This window comes from Sebastes fasciatus, chromosome 12 (assembly GCF_043250625.1).
Source record: "Sebastes fasciatus isolate fSebFas1 chromosome 12, fSebFas1.pri, whole genome shotgun sequence".
NCBI classification, from domain to species: Eukaryota; Metazoa; Chordata; class Actinopteri; order Perciformes; family Sebastidae; genus Sebastes; species Sebastes fasciatus.
The window spans coordinates 27,460,188-27,480,880 of NC_133806.1; the positions used below are offsets into that span (position 1 = coordinate 27,460,188).

The window sequence follows — 20,693 nt, forward strand, 5'->3', positions numbered from 1 at the left end:
CTTTCATACACCTCAACTTTCCTTCTCTCTCTCTTGTCTCCTTCCATCCACCACATCTCATTGGCTCAGCTCCTCCATTTATCCAATCATCATCCCGCCAATAACAGCGGCTCCCGCCCGTTCCTTCGTTAAGTCAGGGCTCGTTGGCCTCGTTAAGCCCTCGTTAGCTGCTCCTGTGTTCTGTGCCGGGGAAGGTAAAGATGTGTAGGACACGGTGCTCTGCTTTGTGCAGGTCATTAAAGAGGGAAACATGATGAATAATTCAGACAGTCGTGTTGGGTAAGCAGCAAATCCTCGAGGAAAAATAGCGAACCGAGCGTCTCAGCTTAATGGAAGCAGTTGATGTAGATTTGACTGTGTGTGTGTGTGTGTGTGTGTGTGTGTGTGTGTGTGTGTGTGTGTGTGTGTGTGTGTGTGTTTGTTTGTGTGTGGTGGTTAATGCTCTGTTATGTAAACTGCAGGTGAAGTCGGTGAAGACGGGATCTGTCTTCTGGGCCATCGGATGCTGCCTCTCCTATTTCTACATGGTGAGAACACACACACAAAAAATGTTTGTTATATATTTTACGTTCTGGGCCTGTTACGGTAATTATGTTATCGACTTATCGTACGATATATGGACATGATGACCTTGATCATTCTACAGTAATCGACTTATAATACGATATATGGACATGACCTCGATCATTTTTATGTTATCGTCTTATAATACGATATGTGGACATGATGAGATAATTGTTATGTTATCGACTTATCGTACAATATATTGACATGACCTTGATCATTTTAAAGTTATTGATTTATCGTACGATGTATGGACATGATGACCTCGATCATTTTAAAGTTATTGTTTTATCGTACGATAGATGGACGTGACGAACTTGATCATTTTAAAGTTATTGACTTATTGCACAATATATAGACTTGAAATATCTTTCTTTTTTTTGTGATATCAGCTTATCGTACGATATATGATGTCAGAATAAACAGGAAGGTTTTTTTTGTAAGCGAGTACTTGCATAATTATGCTATTATATTATCATTATATCAGTGGCATAAAATGGTCTTAAAATGACAATATTATATTGTAAGTAGTAGCATCATGACAGGCGTAGTACATTCATGTCCCAAACCTAACCCTAATGCTAACGTCAATAAACACAAACCTGAGTCATAAACTAGAGGGAGAGCAATGCGTACATCACACTCACTGACTCTGAAACACAGAAGCAACCAAATGATCACCATGCCACTCACAGGTGGCTAACATTGAGCATTTTGTGGATGTCCATCAAACTTTTGTTACCGAAAGCCATTCTCATCAGACCAAAACAGAACCTGTTTCCCTGACTCACCTATCATTCAGCCAGACTGTGATGAATCATATGAACGCTTCCCGCTATAAGCTGTGACACATTTTCTCTGGCAGCTGCTCGCCGACCGGGAGTTACACGACACTTTAGAGACAATAAGCACAAAGCTTGAAAAGAGGTGCATGTGTGCGTCTGTTATACTTAACACGTGTGCCCGGTGTGTGTATGCGTGTGCTTTTGAGGGTTTTGGGACCGATAGCATAATCTAAATTGCAGTCTTAGCGCTGTAGCTCATAATGATTTCACAGTTCTCAGGTGGGCCGTGCAGCTTTGTGCCCTCCTCATGTTTCAACCTGTCCCATTATAGAAGTGTGTGGTGTGTGGTGTGTTGTGAATAAGCGAGGAAACACAGCCACCCTTCAGTTCCCAGCCTCACAGGGTCACAATACTGATCATCTACTGCAGTTGAAAGCACTGCACAGATTCAGCAGAGATCAAAAATCCCATTATGACAAGAAGCAGTGAACTGTGCATTTACTTGTGCGTTCAATCCTATCTACTGATTCGATACTATCACGATACTTGGGTGCCGACTCAATATTGTGATTTATTGTGATTTTTGTTAACTTTTTAAACACTAGACCATGGGGAAAAAGTGGAATCATACACTTCTAGGGACTTTTACTTTGGAAAATATCTAAATTTATGCAGTAAAAATGTTTAATTTTCAGCATGTATGTAGTCAGAGATGTCCTGAAGTCAAATATATCGGTCATTGTCAGGCATTATTTATTAAATTTTTTCCAGCAACCCAAACATCAAAGAATAAAGACATTTCCCTAAAAAATTAGTGGCATTTTCTTTTTAATGTATAAGGGACATGTAATGTTTTATACTTCTGGTGAATATAATACAGTCAATCGTATTTCCATATATGTATTTTGTATATACAGTTCCCTTTGTTAACACCTTATTTTGAAAACCGTCACAGTCTCACGTGTATACCTCCTCTAACTTCTCCAAGGCCGTCTCTAGCTCTCCCATCAGCTCCTTTCTCTCTATACATGCATGATCAGCTCCATCGGGGCCGTTTGAATGCATTTAACATAAATGTCAGTATAAGGGTTGCTCTACAGTTGTAGCCTCAGCCCATTTGACCACGGAGATGAGAGTGACGGGCGGCTTGACCGCACGTTACCGCAATACAATAACGTTTCCTGTCCGTGACAGAATTAGCATGCAGCTTTAGCCGTGATGTCTAGCTCTGCTTTTCCTGCAATGTGTGAAACCCAAAGTGTTTCCATACTTTACTGTATGTGTAGTGTTTACCACGCTGGATTTAACATGTGAGGGTGCCGGTCGTATCCACGCAGACCCTCCACCGTTTTATACTTTATCGTTTCGGCTCGCTGCGGTTTGTTTTGGTTGACGGATACGGAACGGATATGACGTCAAGTTACTCAGACTACAACAATAAAAGCGGTAACTTCCTTCTACCTCCACATAGACTCAAATTAAGCAAATATTTTGATTCTGGTGTTAAAGAATCAATCTCAAAATCGTAAAAAACATCTGTGTGCAGGTGAGTATTGTGTGCGTGCATATTCCAAATTGTTAAACCCCTTTCATTAATGACCACTGTTGCTTTTGTTTGTTTCACAGGTGTCAGCTTGGGGCGGTTACGTGTTCATCATCAACCTTATTCCTCTTCACGTATTTGTCCTGCTTCTAATGCAGCGCTTCAGTAGGAGAGTCTACATAGGTGAGACGCAGCACACACACACACACACACACACACACACACACACACACACACACACACACACACACACACACACACACACACACTCACATGAATACTGTTTATGTTGACATGAATTCAAGGACGTAAACAGAGGGATGCTGCAATTATGCTCGTTTGACATTCAGTGTAGCACATCTAGGATAACATAAAGGGCAGCAGCTACACACACACACACACACACACAAAGAAAAGCTGTATTTTTTTCTACCTTGAAAAGACTCAGAGCCACGCACATTGATGTGGGGGTACTAACACAGAGTAGCTTGTTATTCGTTGTCATATCTTTACTGTATAAAAACACACCAATAACGAATGATGTTGTGTGTGTAATGAGACGGATATCAGGTTTACACAAATCCCCCAGAGGAGAAGTGAAGGGATACGTGATAAAAGTAAGAGAGAGATGGAAAGTGGAAATGCAAGGCAGAAAAAAAAGAGAAAAAAAAAGATTAAAGCTGTCTTCCCTTCAAAGAGCTTGCTTCGTCGCGCACTCTGAACTCGCCTCACTGATCATGAATTAAGTCCTGACCCAAGGCTCGCCGCTCCCTACTGACGCCACAGCACTGTATCATTGTTTCAGATCCAAATCAATAACACATACGTACTGTACCAGATCATTATCCTCTGGAAATAATGACGTATCAAAGATGTAAAACAACCGGGGCGAGGTTAACTTGGCAAGAGAGCTGCGAAATGTGGAATCAAAGCAAAGCCATACTGAGGACAAGAACAGAGAGTGAAAGCAGAGAAGACGGGAGATGAGACGGGGTGACTGGTGGATTCTGCATCCTCAAATAGGATCATTGGCAAAATGAATAATTTAGCATCAGGCTGACTTTGCCATCTTCCTCCTCCGTCCTCATCCCCTCCCCCACCTGTGTCCGTCTCTCTCTGAAGACCAGCACAGTACATCCTGCCTACAGCAGCACAGTAATTGAGTTAGTTCAAAGCTGTAATAGCTCACCGTGTTCTGTGATTCGGAGTCCAGTCTGTGACCTGCTGTCACACACCAGCCCTCTCTCGCTCCATCCTCCCTTTCTAATAAAGCACAAATACCGTAATGAAATCCAACTGGGATTGCATTATCTCATGAGCAGGGTTGAAAACTTAGAATAGAGGCATCTGATGGATGCCTCTACTTTCTTAACGCCTGGCTGCTGGTTCCCAGTACCGGTTCAGGCCGTCACATCGCTCAGCGTCTACGTTGCAGGTGCCATGAGCCGCCTGCTGGGATACTTTAAAGCCTACATTTGCATAAAGTACGAATATTTGGCCACTCCCATGTTGATAAGAGTATTAAATACTTGACAAATCTCCCTTTAAGGTACATTTTGAACGGATAAAAAATGTGTGATTAACTTGCGATTAATCGAGATAAACTATTTTAATTGATTGGCAGCCATAACTACAACAGCCCTGCATTAAATCCTATCTTCAGTCTTCAGAAACACCTGTCACTATGATGCAATACACCACCAGTAGTGATTACAGAGTTAAATCAAAATGTATCTGACACAATGTCAAAAGCTGAATATTCCAGGTTTCATTAGGTTTGCATTAGGGCTGGTGAGGAACGGTGTCTCCTTGCATTAATTTACCAGAGCCATCTTTCACAGAGCAGTTTGCGACAGGGGCCGGGTCAGCAGCAATCTTTTCCCATTTTCCTCGCTCTGGCATTCCTAATAATGTTGTCATCATCAGAAGACAGCCGTGAAGGAAGAAAGTGATCGAGTCAGATACAGAACAACCGTGGATCTGCTGCCTTTTAAATGTAAAGAACAGTCTGGTCTGTGGGGCTTCATGACTGCAGGTTCTGATTGGATAGTAGAATATTTGAACTACTATTTTATTCCCTCCAGTCTTGTCAAGGCAGTGAGATAATCAAGATACAAAAGCATTTTACAGTATGTGTTGCTCCAACAGAACAACAGGCTATTTTCACAACCAGACGTACATCTTTTGGTGTAATACCAATAACAATGATGTCTACTTGTGGAGAGAATTGTGGTTTGATTCTATGCCCAGACAATAATTGGCGTAGACCCCCCCTAAATTTATTTTAAGCGCAGCTACTGATGAACAGTGAAGAACGGAGATTGGAGTCCTCGCTTTTATTGCAGAGGGACGACCACATTATGCATCATCCATCCCTTTTCTCAACATGGAATAATAATTCAGTTTAATGTTCTGCTTTAACACATCAGTTATTCAACCCCCTGAGACTGTGATCCCGACTGACTTTACCGTCTTTCAGAGGCTCTTAATAGGTCAGTTTTCGGGCTAGAGTGAAGACACAGATATCATATGAAACTAGGAATCCATTGGTACCAACCATGTCATGCTACCATGTCGGGGAACGAAGATAATTAACGCTCCAAAGTTTAGCTAAATTATAGCGAGGAAAAACTGTCATGGCCATTTTCAAAACGGTTCTTTGACCTCTGACCTCCAGATATGTGAATGAAAATGGGTTCTATGGGTACCCACGAGTCTCCCCTTTACAGACATGCCCACTTTATGATAATCACTTGCAGTTTGGGGCAAAAAACATGCAGTTTTTAAATATATTTATAATATATAATATTATAATAATATTTCCGCCTATTCTAAAATGATGTTTGAATATTTCTGCATACTGGGGTCCCTAAACAGTGTTGGAATTACATAAATTGGGTATCACTGTAAAGCTGAGGCTCTTGTGGATTGGATCCAATGAGCCCAACTGTATTCAAATTAATCTTCAGGTTCCCAGCTTTCAGAAGATGTACATCACTTCTATGTGACATGTACTGTTGACCTGCTGTCCCCCACTAAAGACCCTCTGTACCACCCTAAAAAAAGACAAAAACGGGTCTATTGTGGGTCTCAGAGGGTTAAAGATAAGACGGTCCAGCACTTTGCTGTACATTTTGAGGAAATTTCAGCAGGAACATGCACTTCTTGTTTCTGCTTCGTCTTATCCCGGGATGTTTAGATACCTGCAAGAGCCGTGATAACCTTTCAGTCATTTTTCTGCGTTTCAGACAGAGGGTGAATACAGGTAGATTCAGACAGACAGTATGAGAAAAATGAGTTTTTTGAACATTAAAGCATTTTAACATGTTCTAGTAGAAACCCAAAATACAATTATGAACCTGAAAATGAGCATGATATGTCCCCTGTAATGAAACATTGCAGACATACAGACAGTAAATACAGCGTATAGACACACATGTGGTCAGAGTCAAGTCATCTAGCTAATTTAAATATTTCCCTGCGTCATTTCTGTACGTTTACATTTCTCAACTTGTGTTGTGTCTCTATACTATGTAATAAGACCGCAGCTTGTTCGAGAGAACTAACCTTTTTTATGTCATTGGCTGTGCTGTGGCAGCATTCGACCAGCTCTTGTTGCTGAAGCTTTCTTTCAGTGCTTCTGATCCCTGAGGGCGTGTTTGAAACAGTTTTCAGGTTTAGTTGGAACGTTCACAGAGAGCCTGGACCGCTGACACCCCGAGTGTGTAAATCGTTTGAACTCGAAACTTAATCGCTCTTAGACTGTCAGTCATGATTTAGGCTCAAAAGGCATTTTGCTCTTGTTTGCTGCATCAAGGACTTTGTGAGGTTGTTTTTATAGGAGTCGGAAAGGGATGGAGAGTGGAGGTGGGGGGGGGGGTCCTAGAATCACTAACACTGCATGTCTGTATATATCCGCCATCATTCTCTTCCTTATCACATCTTTAGTAGAATTTATCAAATTGCTGACATTATGTTCAGTTTATTAATAATAATAATAATAATAATAATAATAAACGTATTAACTGGGCTGTCTATCGATCAAAATCGTGATTAATCATAAATTTTTTATCTGTTCAAAATGTACCTTAAAGGGAGATTTGTCAAGTATTTAATACTCTTACAACATGGCAGTGGGCAAATATGCTGCTTTATGCAATTGTCAAATCAATTAACAACACAAAACAATGACACATGTTGTCCAGAAACCATCACAGGTACTGCATTTACCATAAAAAAAATATGCTCAAATCATAACATGGCAAACTGCAGCCCAACAGGCAACAACAGCTGTCAGTGTGTCAGTGTGCTGACTTGACTATGACTTGCTCCAAAACTGCATGTGATCATCATAAAGTGGGCATGTCTGTAAAGGGGAGACTCGTGGGTACCCAGAGAACCCATTTTCATTCACATATCTTGAGGTCAGAGGTCAAGGGACCCCTTTGAAAATGGCCATGCCAGATTTTCCTTGCCAAAATTTAGCTTAAGTTTGTAGCGTTATTTAGCCTCCTTCACGACAAGCTAGTATGACATACAACCTAAAAATCAAAGTTGTGAAGAAAGTTTTTTAAGAAATTAGTGGCGTTAAAACAAATTTGCGTTAATATGTTATCGTGTTAACTTTGACAGCCTTAATATTAACACATTTCGGAAATCCCATGTAATTAAACAGAGAATAGCTACTGACAATTTATCATATAGATTTTAGGTCATATTGTCTCGCCCTAACTTTTTCTAACATACATATTTTGTGTATTTCTGATCTATTTGTGTTATCTGCCTGAGCAGTTTTTGTTAGTGTTTTAAACCTGCAAAGTGACATTTTTGCTAAGTGAGCTTTAGCTCTTACTGAGAATTTAAATCTTTAAAAAATGGATCACACATTTATTGTTTCATTTTTAAACCAGGTAAATAATGTCCTAAAACAGGTGGGTACTATAGTTTTTTTTGTAGTTTTAGTTTACAGGAGTAAGTGGTGGATTTGTTTGGGAGCTATTTTCAGGTGCAGATTTTTTGTCCCCATGTTTAACAGAATGAGACATGTCAGCCAGTAAAACAGTGTGGCTCATTGTGTGTGTGTATAGTTTTTGGACAACAATGGAGCTCTATGGCACAGAGGAAGAAAATAGGCTATTATTTTACTTGTTAGTATGATGGGTTCATTGTTGCTTCTGGTCTTTTCATTTTCAGGATTTTCAGGTTTACAGTAGGTCATTTGAATGTGCTCACATGTACTGTAATTCTTTGTTTCTCTCTCCAGCCTACAGCACCTTCTACATCATCGGCCTGGTCTTGTCCATGCAGATCCCCTTTGTGGGCTTTCAGCCAATCAGGACCAGTGAACACATGGCCGCAGCAGGTCAGTAGCCAATAACCCGTGGTCTGTGCTCGTAATATGTGTTTACTGCAGGTCTATGGAGTCAATCTTGTAAAAAAAAAAAGGTGCAAAAAGACAGCAGATTAAAGAACAGCTCCTCATTTTCCAAGCCTATCTTGATACAGTACTCACATGCTCATATATGCAGTACATTGAAATAATAGTTGTTTGCTGTAATTGGTCCATACTGTCTGCAAAGAGATCGCATCTTAAAGCAATTTCAGTGTTAGTCATGGAGGACGTACAAAGAGGTATTTTCATACTAACTATTTTCCCATTTCTTACATAGAAATAGATTTATGAAGGGGTGTCTGTGGTTAGTATGGACAGGAGGAACAAAGGAAAATGCTTTTAGATTTGTATGAATTTTAACACTTGATGCTATAACTCTTTTGTGGATTTTCCTGCCCAGTGACTGCTGATGAAATTGAGATGCTCCGATACTGTTTTTTCCTTCCCAATACCGTTTCAGATGAACTTGCGGTAGCGGCCGATACATGGCATCATATGAAACTATAAAACCTAAGGAATCCATCGGTACCAACCATGTCATATTAGCTTGTCAGGAAGGAGGCTAAATTAATTGAGTGACAGCCTTACAAAGAACATAAATTAAAAATATTGAAAAAAATTAGAAAATATAAAATAATCTGGTGAAACAAGTAGATTTTTTTCTGGGTTAATAAATGATGGTATCGTATCGGTGCATTGACTGAGATACCGAATTTTGGGCAGTATCGGACACATTTCTGATACTGGTATCGGAACAACTCTAGAAGAAATTTAGCCATCTAGTGGATTAATCAATCAATCAACATTTTCCCTGTTAAATAGACAAATAAATAAAATAAATTAAACCCTTTCAATGTACATACATGCATGTCAATATTGTGTTAAGATAGACTTAGAACCTATCCATTGTATTTTTTTTTATTTCCAATCGAGATCATACAGATATGTCCGCTACAAAATTAGATCCATAAATGCAGTCCGTGTATGAGCCCTCAAAACGGAGTACGTCATGATGAGGAGTTAATCTTGGACCATTCTCATAATATCAGCGCCCACAGCAGCTCGGCGGGACAGTGAGAGCAGAGCAGTGGAAATGAAGTCAAAGTGCAGACTCGGATATTACCTGCAGAGAAGCCTTAAATCATTCAGACATGCACAGCACTGAAACACTCAAGTAAAGTGTAGGTAAAGTCGATGGGATGCCTTTAAAGGGGACCTATTACGCTTTTGTGCTATTCCTTTTCCTTTAGTGTGTTATATAGGTTTTTTTTGTGCATTTAAAAGCTCTGCAAAGTTACAAAGTCCACGCCAAAGAGAGTTACTCTCCCCCACAGAAACACTGTCCCTGAACACCTCGCTTGAAGTCCTGCCTTTTCTTCCGTAACGTGGTGGCGTCACCAAGTAACACATTTGCATAATACCTGCCTAGCAGCTAGTTTGGCATTTAAAGCATTAAAGCATGTAAACATGTTCTAGTAGAAACCCAAAATACAAGTATAAACCTGGAAATGAGCATAATAGGTCCTTGACTTTACATGAAAGCTTAAAGGTTAATTTTCCGTTTACATTACGTGTAACGCATCGCTACACAAATACGGTTACTGTAAACACACATGTACATATCCTGTTTCTGTGTACTACAGTATTGTAGCCTACAGTATTGACTTTTCCAAGTAAACTTTTACCTGCTGTTGAAATGTGGATCTTAACAGCTCAGTGCGATACACAATAACCTTCAGGTAAACGAAACTGACATTCTGGTATCATACAGTAAGCAGTCAGTGTCAACAAACAAGTAGAACAAAACAGAGACTTGTATATAAGAAACATTTCCAGGGTTGACTGCCGTGATGAAAAAAACATTTTTGACCAGTACGGTTCACAAAATGTCAAAACAACTTCATTTTGGTGGCCAATTTACTGACACAATAACTGGTTTAGAGGCATGAATGAAGTGTTTTGGGTGAATTACTACCTTGTGCAAAGATGCAATAGAGTTGTGACATCCCATCAAACAGTTGTAATAATTGTACTCACAGTTTAGAGAATGTTAAGACAAAAAACGAGCCAAAGCGATTGAGAAAAACTGTAAAAAGAAAACTATTGGTTGTTTTTATCACTGTTTTGGCCACTGTAAACAAAGATCAACTATTTTTACTGCTTGAACAATTTCAGATCCCCTCCCCCTTGCCAAAGTCTTATTTGTGCCCTATCTGTGCAGGTGTGTTTGTGCTGCTTCAGGTCTACGCCTTCCTGCTGTACCTGAAGGACCGGCTGACCAAGCAGGAGTTCCAGACTCTGTTCTTCCTGGGAGTCTCTCTGGCTGCTGGAGTGGTTTTCCTCTCTGTCATCTACCTGACATACACAGGTTGGTTCACATCGTCCTTTAGAAGGTTGGTCGTCGTAGCTGTCACGTACATTTTCCGCATACATATTTTTATACTCAAAACTAGCTCATTTGGGTATCTATGTCTATGTCATGCCTCCGTGACAATCGATTCCTCTTATTGATGCTTTCCGACAGTTACGCATGCACAATGACGCATACGCACGCCGTATCATGTTTCAGTTTGTTTGTCACCGGAGCCACGGCGGAGAGGACTCAAAAGCATGGCGTTACTACTACTAAACCCGAGGGGATGCACCTTATTTTTTCCCTGATAATGCGACACTGTGAACAACAAATCCGTGTTGAAATCAGCAGGAAGAGAGTTAGTAACATTACCTGTTGGCAGCCGGTGGGCAGCACAGTCCTGCTTCGCTAAATAACGGAGATACTAATGTAAACGGAGGTGCCATTGAGTTATTATTATGAGGCATTCAAGCTCTGCTCAGTAAAAATTGCTATTGGGCGAAGGTAAATTACAACGTTATCATGATGTGTTCAAATGTAATGTCGTAAAATTAACTTTTTGGCGAGAAATAAGGAAATGTTTTCGCATCAATATAAAATAGATATTTGAGAGAAAGTTATGACCTGTTAAACTTCCTAACACTAGCTCTAAGCAGCTTATTATACTAAAACTACTAATGCCAAGATTTTTTTAATCAAAGCAGAAATTTATATAAAAGTACAATCATTTATTTCCTAATCATTTGAATCGTGTGTTTTTTTATGCAAATAACCACTATAGATGACAATAACAAAGTACAGCAGAGTATTGTGGACAGTAGGCTACCCTCCCTGCCCCGAAAAATAGGGCTCTCCCAAAAGCTACGGTGTAATTCGAACACTGTAATTTACCATGCATATAATGTTTTTTGTGTAAAATATATCGAACATTGAATGACATCAGATCTAAAGTGGCAGGGGGTGAAAAAAGTTAATTTCAGACCCTACTTTATACCCTATGACATCAAAAGTTTGAGACTTCCTTCTCTGCGTTTTGACTTTGAGGGAGAGTAGCTCATTTTCACAAGTATTGATTGAACTTTCTTAGGCCATAAATAACATATTGGAATTCTTTATATATATTCCCCTTCAAGTCCAATTTTAGCCCTGAATAGGTTGGCTCCAACTATTGGTGGCTTGTGGGGGGTCACAACGCTGGATTGATTGCCCGAGCAATTGCTGTCAGATTTCTGGCAGGTCAGAAATTTTAGTCGGCTGTTGCAGGTTGAGCAGCTCCACAGTATGTTTTCCCACATGGCTGCTGTCAAAATATCCATTGTAAACTGTAGTGAGCTTGTTTTAATATCATATGGAGCCTGGAGACTGCTGAACTTTGCTGCAGAGAAGACAGACCATATTTTCTGCATCTTCCAGCCATCTGTGGCTCCATATTTGAGATACTGGGGGTTCCATGCTTACGTCCAGTCATCATGGCGGGTGTGTGAGCATAAAAGTTGCAGGGTTTGGCTATGCAGGCTGATTAAACCATGTAGTGGTAGTAATTCGAACACTGTAATTTACCATGCATATGTTTTTTTTATGTAAAATATATCGAACATTGAACACAACAAATCTAAAATTCCTAAATTTAGCGCATAAGATTACAAAAGAGGTAGAAGAAATTTTAGAGTGGCAGACAAAAAAAAAATACTCACCTGCCGCAGTGGCAGAAAGTGAGAAAAGTTAATTTCAGACCCTGTCTACATGTAAACCAATAGCTGGTTATGATGAGAATCAGCCCTCCGCTGCCATCACTCCTCTGTTATCTGTGTACGTCAGGACCACCTGCCGGCTATCTAACTAGCGGTAATTAGTTTCTGCGTTCTCATTTATCATCGCACTGGCGAGCAGAGTGGACAGCGAGCCGGCCGCCAGAGAGCTCCGCACAGCTCATCATGTCTGCCGCACGGCAACACACGCTCATTAGAGGATGATTATATGATCGATACATGCAGGAGGAATGCAGCCAAACCAATTATGCGTTCCACTGATGCGTGACAGAGTACGCGCCGTCAACAGCAGTGTGTGTATACACGGGTCAGTTTGTGTGGGCTGGTGGTGGTTAGACGTGTGTTTGTTTAAATGGACTTGTCAGTATATTCTAACCATGTGTTTCACTTTCAGGGTACATCGCTCCATGGAGTGGGCGCTTCTACTCCCTCTGGGATACTGGGTAAGTCATCACTATTATTGATATGTTATACTTTAGCACTGGATTTAATACCTTACAGCAGGGCTGATAATAATCTAGATTTAAATGATGGTACAGTAGCATCTTCACCTATAAATCTGTAAACTGTACAAGACAAAGTGGCAGGATGGGGAGTGAGTTTCATCGAAGATTTATTCCACCTTGTCTGCTGGTTGATTTACTATGAAATCCAACTTTTGATTTAGTCCATTTCAGAACACATGTTTGATGAACACATGCTCGAGATAAGGATTTTGAAAGTTATTACCTATTTCTACAAATGAAGATTGCTTTTCCTTTAATTTTCCAATCAACATTCTCTTAGCCAGATCGAACAGTCAAATCAAATATGTACCAAGTGTACCAGTATACACACTCACGTGTATCTGCCAAAATGTTTTTATGGTCAAACAGTGAGTCCGTCAGCCCGTCACTCAGCCCCATCATAAAATCCTAAACAGATAACGCTCCCCTTCTCCCATCCCAGATCCTGGCTTACACAAAACTGCCAGACTGCAGCATCAGCTGTAAAACCCTAAAACCTCTCAGTGTATGTGCACATACAGTATGTTGATGTGTTGGTGCACACGCCTGAGAATTTGTTTTTAAAGGAAGTCAAGTTTTGCTGCAGTGCAGTTAAAGTAATGAGGTCATCATCAGACCTAAGATAACTGACATCAGCCAAACTTGATGTTCTCCTACTGTAGAAAGGGCTGTGTATTGGCAAGAATCTGGCGATATGATACGTTTCATGATACAGGCCAGAGGCCTGATTCAATATATTGCCATTAGGGCTGTCAATCGATTAAAATATTTAATTACAATTAATCACACGATTGTTCATGGTTTATCGCTATTAATCGCAAATTAATGCAAATTTTGTTCAAAATGTACATTAAAGGGAGATTTGTCAAGTATTTAATACTCTTATCAACATGGGAGTGGACAAATATGCTGCTTTATGCAAATGTATGTATATATTGATTATTGGAAATCAATTAACAACACAAAACAATGACAAATATTGTCCAGAAACCCTCACAGGTACTGCATTTAGCATAAAAAATATGCTCAAATCACAACATGACAAATTCAAGCCCAACAGGCAACAACAGCTGTCAGTGTGTCAGTGTGCTGACTTGACTATGACTTGCTCCAAACTGCGTGTGATTATAATAAAGTGGGCATGTCTGTAAAGGGGAGACTCGTGGGTACCCATAGAACCTATTAACATTCACATATGTTGAGGTCAGAGGTCAAGGGACCCCTTTGAAAATGGCTATGCCAGTTTTTCCTCGCCAAAATTTAGCGCAACTTTGGAGCATTATTTAACCTCCTTCCCGACAACCTAGTGTTTGGTACCAATGTATTCTTCAGGTTTTCCTAGTTTCATATGATACCAGTATCTTCACTCTCGCTTTAAAACTGAGCCCGCTACAACCTAAATAATCACGAGTTGCGTTGATGCGTTAAATTCAAATTAGTGGCGTTAAAAATAATTTGCGTTAACACGTTAATATCGCGTTAATTTTGACAGCCCTAATCGCGATATATTGCGATACTGTAAGCAACGTGATATATTGTGATCTTTTTTTTTTTATCTGATTTTACTGTCATAGTATAAAGAACACGCCAACATATGCATAAAATCTGAGTGAAAAAAAGTACTTTTTTATGCAGTCAGAACAGAGAGATCTGCATTTATCAGTCCCTGTAACATCCAACATCATAGCACGACTTTGAGATACACTGAGAGGGCGCGTCTCTGCAAATTAAATAAAGTATTGACTGAGTTCATCTTTGCATGTAGACTTTTAATTAAAATTTGATACAGTATAACAAAACATACATACACTCCATATTTTTTAATTTTTTTCCTAAACCCCTAGCTCTGAATAAGATCTAACATCTTAGCTATCAATAAGAGTGGTTCATTTTAGAGTGAAGTGGAAATTAAAGGGAATGTAATGAACAATGAACTATTGTGCTCTTTATAGTAAAGAAAAGGGTTGTTTGATACATTCACTATTCAATACCGTCACTACAAAGACCTCCTTTTTCTCTTCCTTTGCCTAACCACGCTGTTTCTGTTGTGTCTGACTCCTCTCTGTCTTCCATCTTATCCACAGCTATGCTAAGATCCACATCCCCATCATAGCATCAGTATCTGAGCACCAGCCCACCACGTGGGTGTCCTTCTTCTTCGACCTTCATATCCTCGTCTGCACCTTCCCAGCAGGCCTCTGGTTCTGCATTAAGAACATCAACGATGAGCGGGTCTTTGGTAAGAGCCGTACCGTGGAATAATAAGGAGCACAATTATTGATAAAGGTCATGAAAGTTGTCATAGTTTAAATACAATCAGACTGAGATCCAGTACCGGAGGATTGATAAATGAGGCTCTGTCAGAGCTGATGCAGTTGTTGTGATGGTGATGATGAACTTTAGAGTACCGGCGCTCAGTAACGAGGATAATAATATAGAGCTGACATTATAACATTAATAATTAATTATTAATAACATATGGTATAAAAAAAGAAAACAACACAATCAGTCCTCCATTCATTGTCTGTGGAGCAGCTTCAGACTTTATACCCTCTGACATCGCAAGTTTGAGACTTACTTCTCTGGTTTCTGGCTTTGAGAGCGAGTAGCTCATGTTCTCTAATATTGATTGAACTTTCCTCGGCCATGGTTGTGTGGTGTGGGAAAGCCTGTGTTATGAGCATTACATGAAGTATTGATTGGAAGTTGTCACTAAAGACTAAGTAGTCCATATAATCACTCTTTTGGTTCTGTTTATTCAATGCAAGCTACAGAAAAGCTTTTCCCAACCATAAAGTCAACCAAAAACGCCCTTTTCAAAACATTAGGGATGCACCCATCTGAGTTTTTCAGTACCGATAATTACATCTGGGCTTTGGGTACCAGCTGATACCGATTACCGATCCGATACCAGTGTTTAATTAATAAGCTGTATGCCTCACTGTGTGGAAGTGACTGAGATCAATCTGTTATGTGTAAGGAAACATCAGGCTTGACTTAAACATCGCTTTCCTAACTTTGTAAAACAAAATGTAACAAATAAATACATAGATATAAATGTAGTGAATTGTTATTTATTATTAAAATAATAAATTGTACGTCAACCGCTTGGTAAAAAGAATCTTCAAGTGTAAACCCGTTTTAATGCAGCAACAAATTGCTCAAAACTTAAACAGGAATTAAAATTACAGTAAATAATATATGTAAGGGATAACATACAGCAAGCCGGTCATGGTTGTGTAATAATCCCCGACGTGGAGAGGAAGGTTCTCTCATCGCCCTGGAGGGGTTTCTTTCACAACAATGACCGATTCGCTGTACGTTATCCCGCTTATTACACGGCTACTTACTTAAGAAATCAATAATTTGACACAAAAACGGTCCGCCAGAGTCCGACATCAGAGCTGCACTCATAGCAACGGTCTGTTATTCATAGCAACGGTCTGCTATAAAGGGATAACAGTCCGCAGAACGCCGTGATTAACCAATCCGAATCGAGTATTCAACAACGCGGTGTAATAATTAGTAAATAAACATAGAATTGAATTGAATAGATCGGCCCCATTGTCACCGATACCTGATCCAGCTATTTGAGTCACTATCGGCCCGATATTCGATCCAGTATCGGTGCATCCCTACAAAACATACCTTTGGCGTATCTGTACTGTAATTCCTTGTTACTTATCAGCTGACACATGAACACCAATATGATATATGATGAGCCAACAATCTGGCTCTACTGGACAACATAAAGTCCAGTCTTCTGCAGCCCTCCCTGTCTCCCCCCTACTCTGCCTTGAACTGCTTTTTTCTTTACTTGATTTATTTGCTTCACTTTATCTCTCTGTCAGTATCCATCTCGACAGCATTAAATTAAAGTAAAACTTTAAATTAAATCAAATTCTCCAAGCTTGGATGGTAACATCCAGGTCACCTGTAACCTCCTTATCTCTCTCTGTCTCACTCTCTCTCTTCTTTTCTCCCATCAGTGGCCCTGTATGCCATCAGCGCTGTATATTTCGCCGGCGTCATGGTGCGTTTGATGCTGACTCTGACTCCGGTGGTGTGCATGCTGTCGGCGGTGGCCTTCTCCAGCGTCTTTGAGCACTACCTGGGAGACGACATGAAGAGGCAGAGCCCGCCCGCAGAGGACAGCAGCGACGAGGACGACAGGAAGAACGCCGGCAACCTCTATGACAAGGTTAGCGTAATGTGTGTGTGATGTGATGTCATGTCGTTTGATGGAGATTGAACTACCAAATGTTTTACTTTACATAATCGTTGTCTCTGTAGATTGATGTTCATGATGCTGTAAGGCCGCACAGTAAATTGTCAAAAAATCTTTTAATTACTAGTAGTGGAGCGGCACAGCTAACCTATTGTTCATTTAGTAATAAAAGTGACACATTTGGTACATTTAAAGCTTAACATATTAAGAAGATATCTGGATATTGGGCCATTGCAGATTGGCATTCTGATGACCATTTTCCAAAAATTGGCTACCAGCGGTTACTACCATAAAACACTTTGTCCCAAGCTGCTGTTTCCATGTTTGCAGCACCAAAAATATTATTACATACAAGTAGAGCTGTCAATCGATTGAAATAGTTCATCGTTATTTAATTGCAGGATTGTCCAGCGGTTAATTAGAAATTAATCGCACATTTTTTATCTGTTCAAAATGTACTTTAAAGGGAGATTTGTCAAGTATTTAATACTCTTATCAACATGGTAGTGGACAAATATGCTGCTTTATGCAAATGTATGTATATATTTATTATTGGAAATCAATTAAAAACACAAAACACTGACAAATATTGTCCATTGTTTGTAGAAACATGGTCAGCATACTATATACAACACAAAGCTATCTTATGATATCTATCCAGCAGGCCATAACATGAGGACATAACTAAAATAAATGCAACATCAACATTTCAAAACCGACATTTTCTGGACCCATCTGAGCGGTACTCGTCATGTTGGATGGATCTTATATTAAGATGTTTTAATTGGCAGTATTATGTTCTGGTATCTGTGATTAAAATGAAAAATGAAGCTGTATCCTTATTTCTATCCTTTCCCCTCCTTCTGAATAAGGGAAACCAAATCACTGCTGTCTAATGTTTTTGTCATCCTTTTGCCGTTTTTCTTACAAATCGATGCAGTGGGAGTAATGTATTACCAACCCATCACGCTATCACAGGTCTCCTGAAAGGAGGCTGTTTTAAATTAGACACCATAAAACAGCTACAACACTCTGAGGATCCTCTCAATGGGGACAATTGTTATCTTCTGGTGTATTATCAGCTCATTCATACAGAGCTCCTGTCTTGTTAGAGTTTAAGCAACCTTTACAGATGGTGTGTGTGTGTGTGCTGTGCTGTGCCTTGCAGGCTGGTAAGGTGCGTAAACATGTATCAGAGCAGGAGAAGGCTGAGGAGGGTCTGGGCCCCAACATCAAGTCCATAGTCACCATGCTGATGCTGATGCTGCTCATGATGTTCGCCGTCCACTGCACCTGGGTCACCAGCAACGCCTACTCCAGCCCCAGTGTAGTACTGGCTTCATACAACCACGATGGGTGAGAATGATACAACAACACCATGTGCAATTCTGTCATTTCTGTATATACATATACTTATATCTATAGCTATATATACTGTATATAGAGAGAGTTAGCTCTTAGGGCTGTCAATCGATTAAAATAATTAATCGTGAATAATCGCATAACATATTTAATTGCGATTAATTGCAAATTAATAGATTTTTTTAGCAGTTCAAAATGTACCTTAAAGGGAGATTTGTCAAGTATTTAATACTCTTATCAACATGGGAGTGGACAAATATGCTTTAACGCATTAACGCAATCGATCTTTCGGACATTGTAGTGGGCTCAGTTTTTTTTATATATATATGAAAACTACAAAACCTAAGGAATCCATTGGTACCCACCATGCTTGCTGTGACGGAGGTTAAATAACGCTACAAACTTATGCAAAATTTTGGCGAGGAAAAATTGTCATGGCTATTCCCTTGGCCTCTGACCTCCAGATATGTGAATGAAAATGGGTTCTATGGGTACCCACGAGTCTCCCCTTTACAGACATGCCCACTTTATAATAATCACATGCAGTTTGGGGCAAGTCATAGTCAAGTCAGCACACTGACACACTGACAGCTGTTGTTGCCTGTTGGGATTGAGTTTGCCATGTTATGATTTGAGCATATTATTTATGCTAAATGCAGTACCTGTGAGGGTTTCTGGACAATATTTGTCATTGTTTTATGTTAATTGATTTCCAATAATAAATACATACATACATTTGCATAAAGCAGCATATTTGCCCACTCCCATGTTGATAAGAGTATTAAATACTCCCTTTACGCTACATTTTGAACAGATAAAAAGTGTGATTAATTTGCGATTAATTGTGATTAAATATTTTAATCTATTGACAGCCCTAGTTTTTTGTAATTTGGGTGAACTGAACCTTTAAGGCACTGTGATACAGCTTTCATTGAGGGGTTTTTACTTTAGTAAAATCATATAGCCAATGTATAAATACACATATTGATGATATACTGTATATACTCGTGTGTCATCCCCCCTACCCATCTCTAACCTCTCCCCACCAGCTCCCGTAACATCCTGGATGACTTCAGGGAGGCCTACTACTGGCTGAGGCAGAACACAGACGAGCACGTCAGAGTGATGTCCTGGTGGGACTACGGCTACCAGATAGCAGGCATGGCAAACAGAACCACGCTAGTCGACAATAACACTTGGAACAACAGTCATATAGCATTGGTGAGAGCCGCTGTACCTTTAACATTATTAGAAATTTATTGTTTATAGACACTTTAAATAGAACTCCCCAATCCCCAAGAAAATCTATGACGGTTATTGCTATAGCCTTGTTTTTTTCTTTATGTGTTTCTTAATACTTTTGACTTTTTTTTGCCCCCATTTTCAATGGTTACATAGTTTAATAGCTCCTAGTTGAGTTTTTTTCAACCACTATGTTGAACTCAGGGTGTTGATTGGTTTATTGCACCACCAAGTGGACATAACGTTGTATCACTACACTGTACACCAGTTAAAGTGGGATCTCAAACACATGACAGTGGCCACTTGGTGTGCCTCACACTGTGTCTTTAATGGTACTCAGTGATTTAGTACCACATTTTCTTAAAGTTACGATGAGGAACTCTAATTTTGTGTTGATTTTTGAAGTCCCTGTGGACAAAAGCGGTAGTCTTTTTCCAAGCACCAGAGTCCCTTTAGAAGTCCACTCATTTTACTGCAGCAGGGTCTGCCAGTATGTCCCGCTCAGTCCTGGTTCTGGTTCTCCCTTGCCTCCCTACAATACGGCCTGGACCTCCAGCAGCGTGTTGTCGGCGTTGGCTCCCGCTTGAGCTCCGACCGCAGGTCGAAGGCGGCAGCAAAGCCGGATCCGGGTCTGTCCGCGGCGAGCTGGTCGCTGCCGGAGGCCCCCGCTGGACTCTGAGCTGAAGGAGTTTCTGGTGAACCTGTAAATAGTTTCATCAGGTTTCGCGGAGCATCTCGTTTACTTATGTAGACCATATAGAGGCATCAGTATTAAACTGAGACTATTTCATAACCAGTTAGAAGTTCCTTGTAGTAACTTTAACAAGAAGACTCTCATTCTCAAAGAAGCAGCAAATACCGACATATCCAGTCACTTATATGGGTAAAGCTCCAAGACTCTTTCCTGACCGGTAAAGGAAGCCAAAACAGAGATAACCCCATCATGATG

General features: G+C 40.0%; 2 protein-coding genes across 2 annotated transcripts in view; both read left to right on the forward strand.

The window, feature by feature from the left end:
* Positions 1-20,693, forward strand: part of tgfbr2b (transforming growth factor beta receptor 2b) — a 233,139-nt gene that overhangs the window by 127,355 nt on the left and 85,091 nt on the right. The window lies entirely within an intron of this gene.
* Positions 1-20,693, forward strand: part of LOC141779609 (dolichyl-diphosphooligosaccharide--protein glycosyltransferase subunit STT3B) — a 68,329-nt gene that overhangs the window by 42,046 nt on the left and 5,590 nt on the right. The window contains exons 4-12 of the mRNA XM_074654503.1: positions 462-527; positions 2,976-3,075; positions 8,156-8,254; positions 10,506-10,652; positions 12,801-12,849; positions 14,997-15,151; positions 16,902-17,113; positions 18,309-18,496; positions 19,552-19,723. Coding sequence (XP_074510604.1) covers positions 462-527; positions 2,976-3,075; positions 8,156-8,254; positions 10,506-10,652; positions 12,801-12,849; positions 14,997-15,151; positions 16,902-17,113; positions 18,309-18,496; positions 19,552-19,723 — 1,188 coding nt within the window. The remainder of the gene's footprint in view (positions 1-461; positions 528-2,975; positions 3,076-8,155; positions 8,255-10,505; positions 10,653-12,800; positions 12,850-14,996; positions 15,152-16,901; positions 17,114-18,308; positions 18,497-19,551; positions 19,724-20,693) is intronic.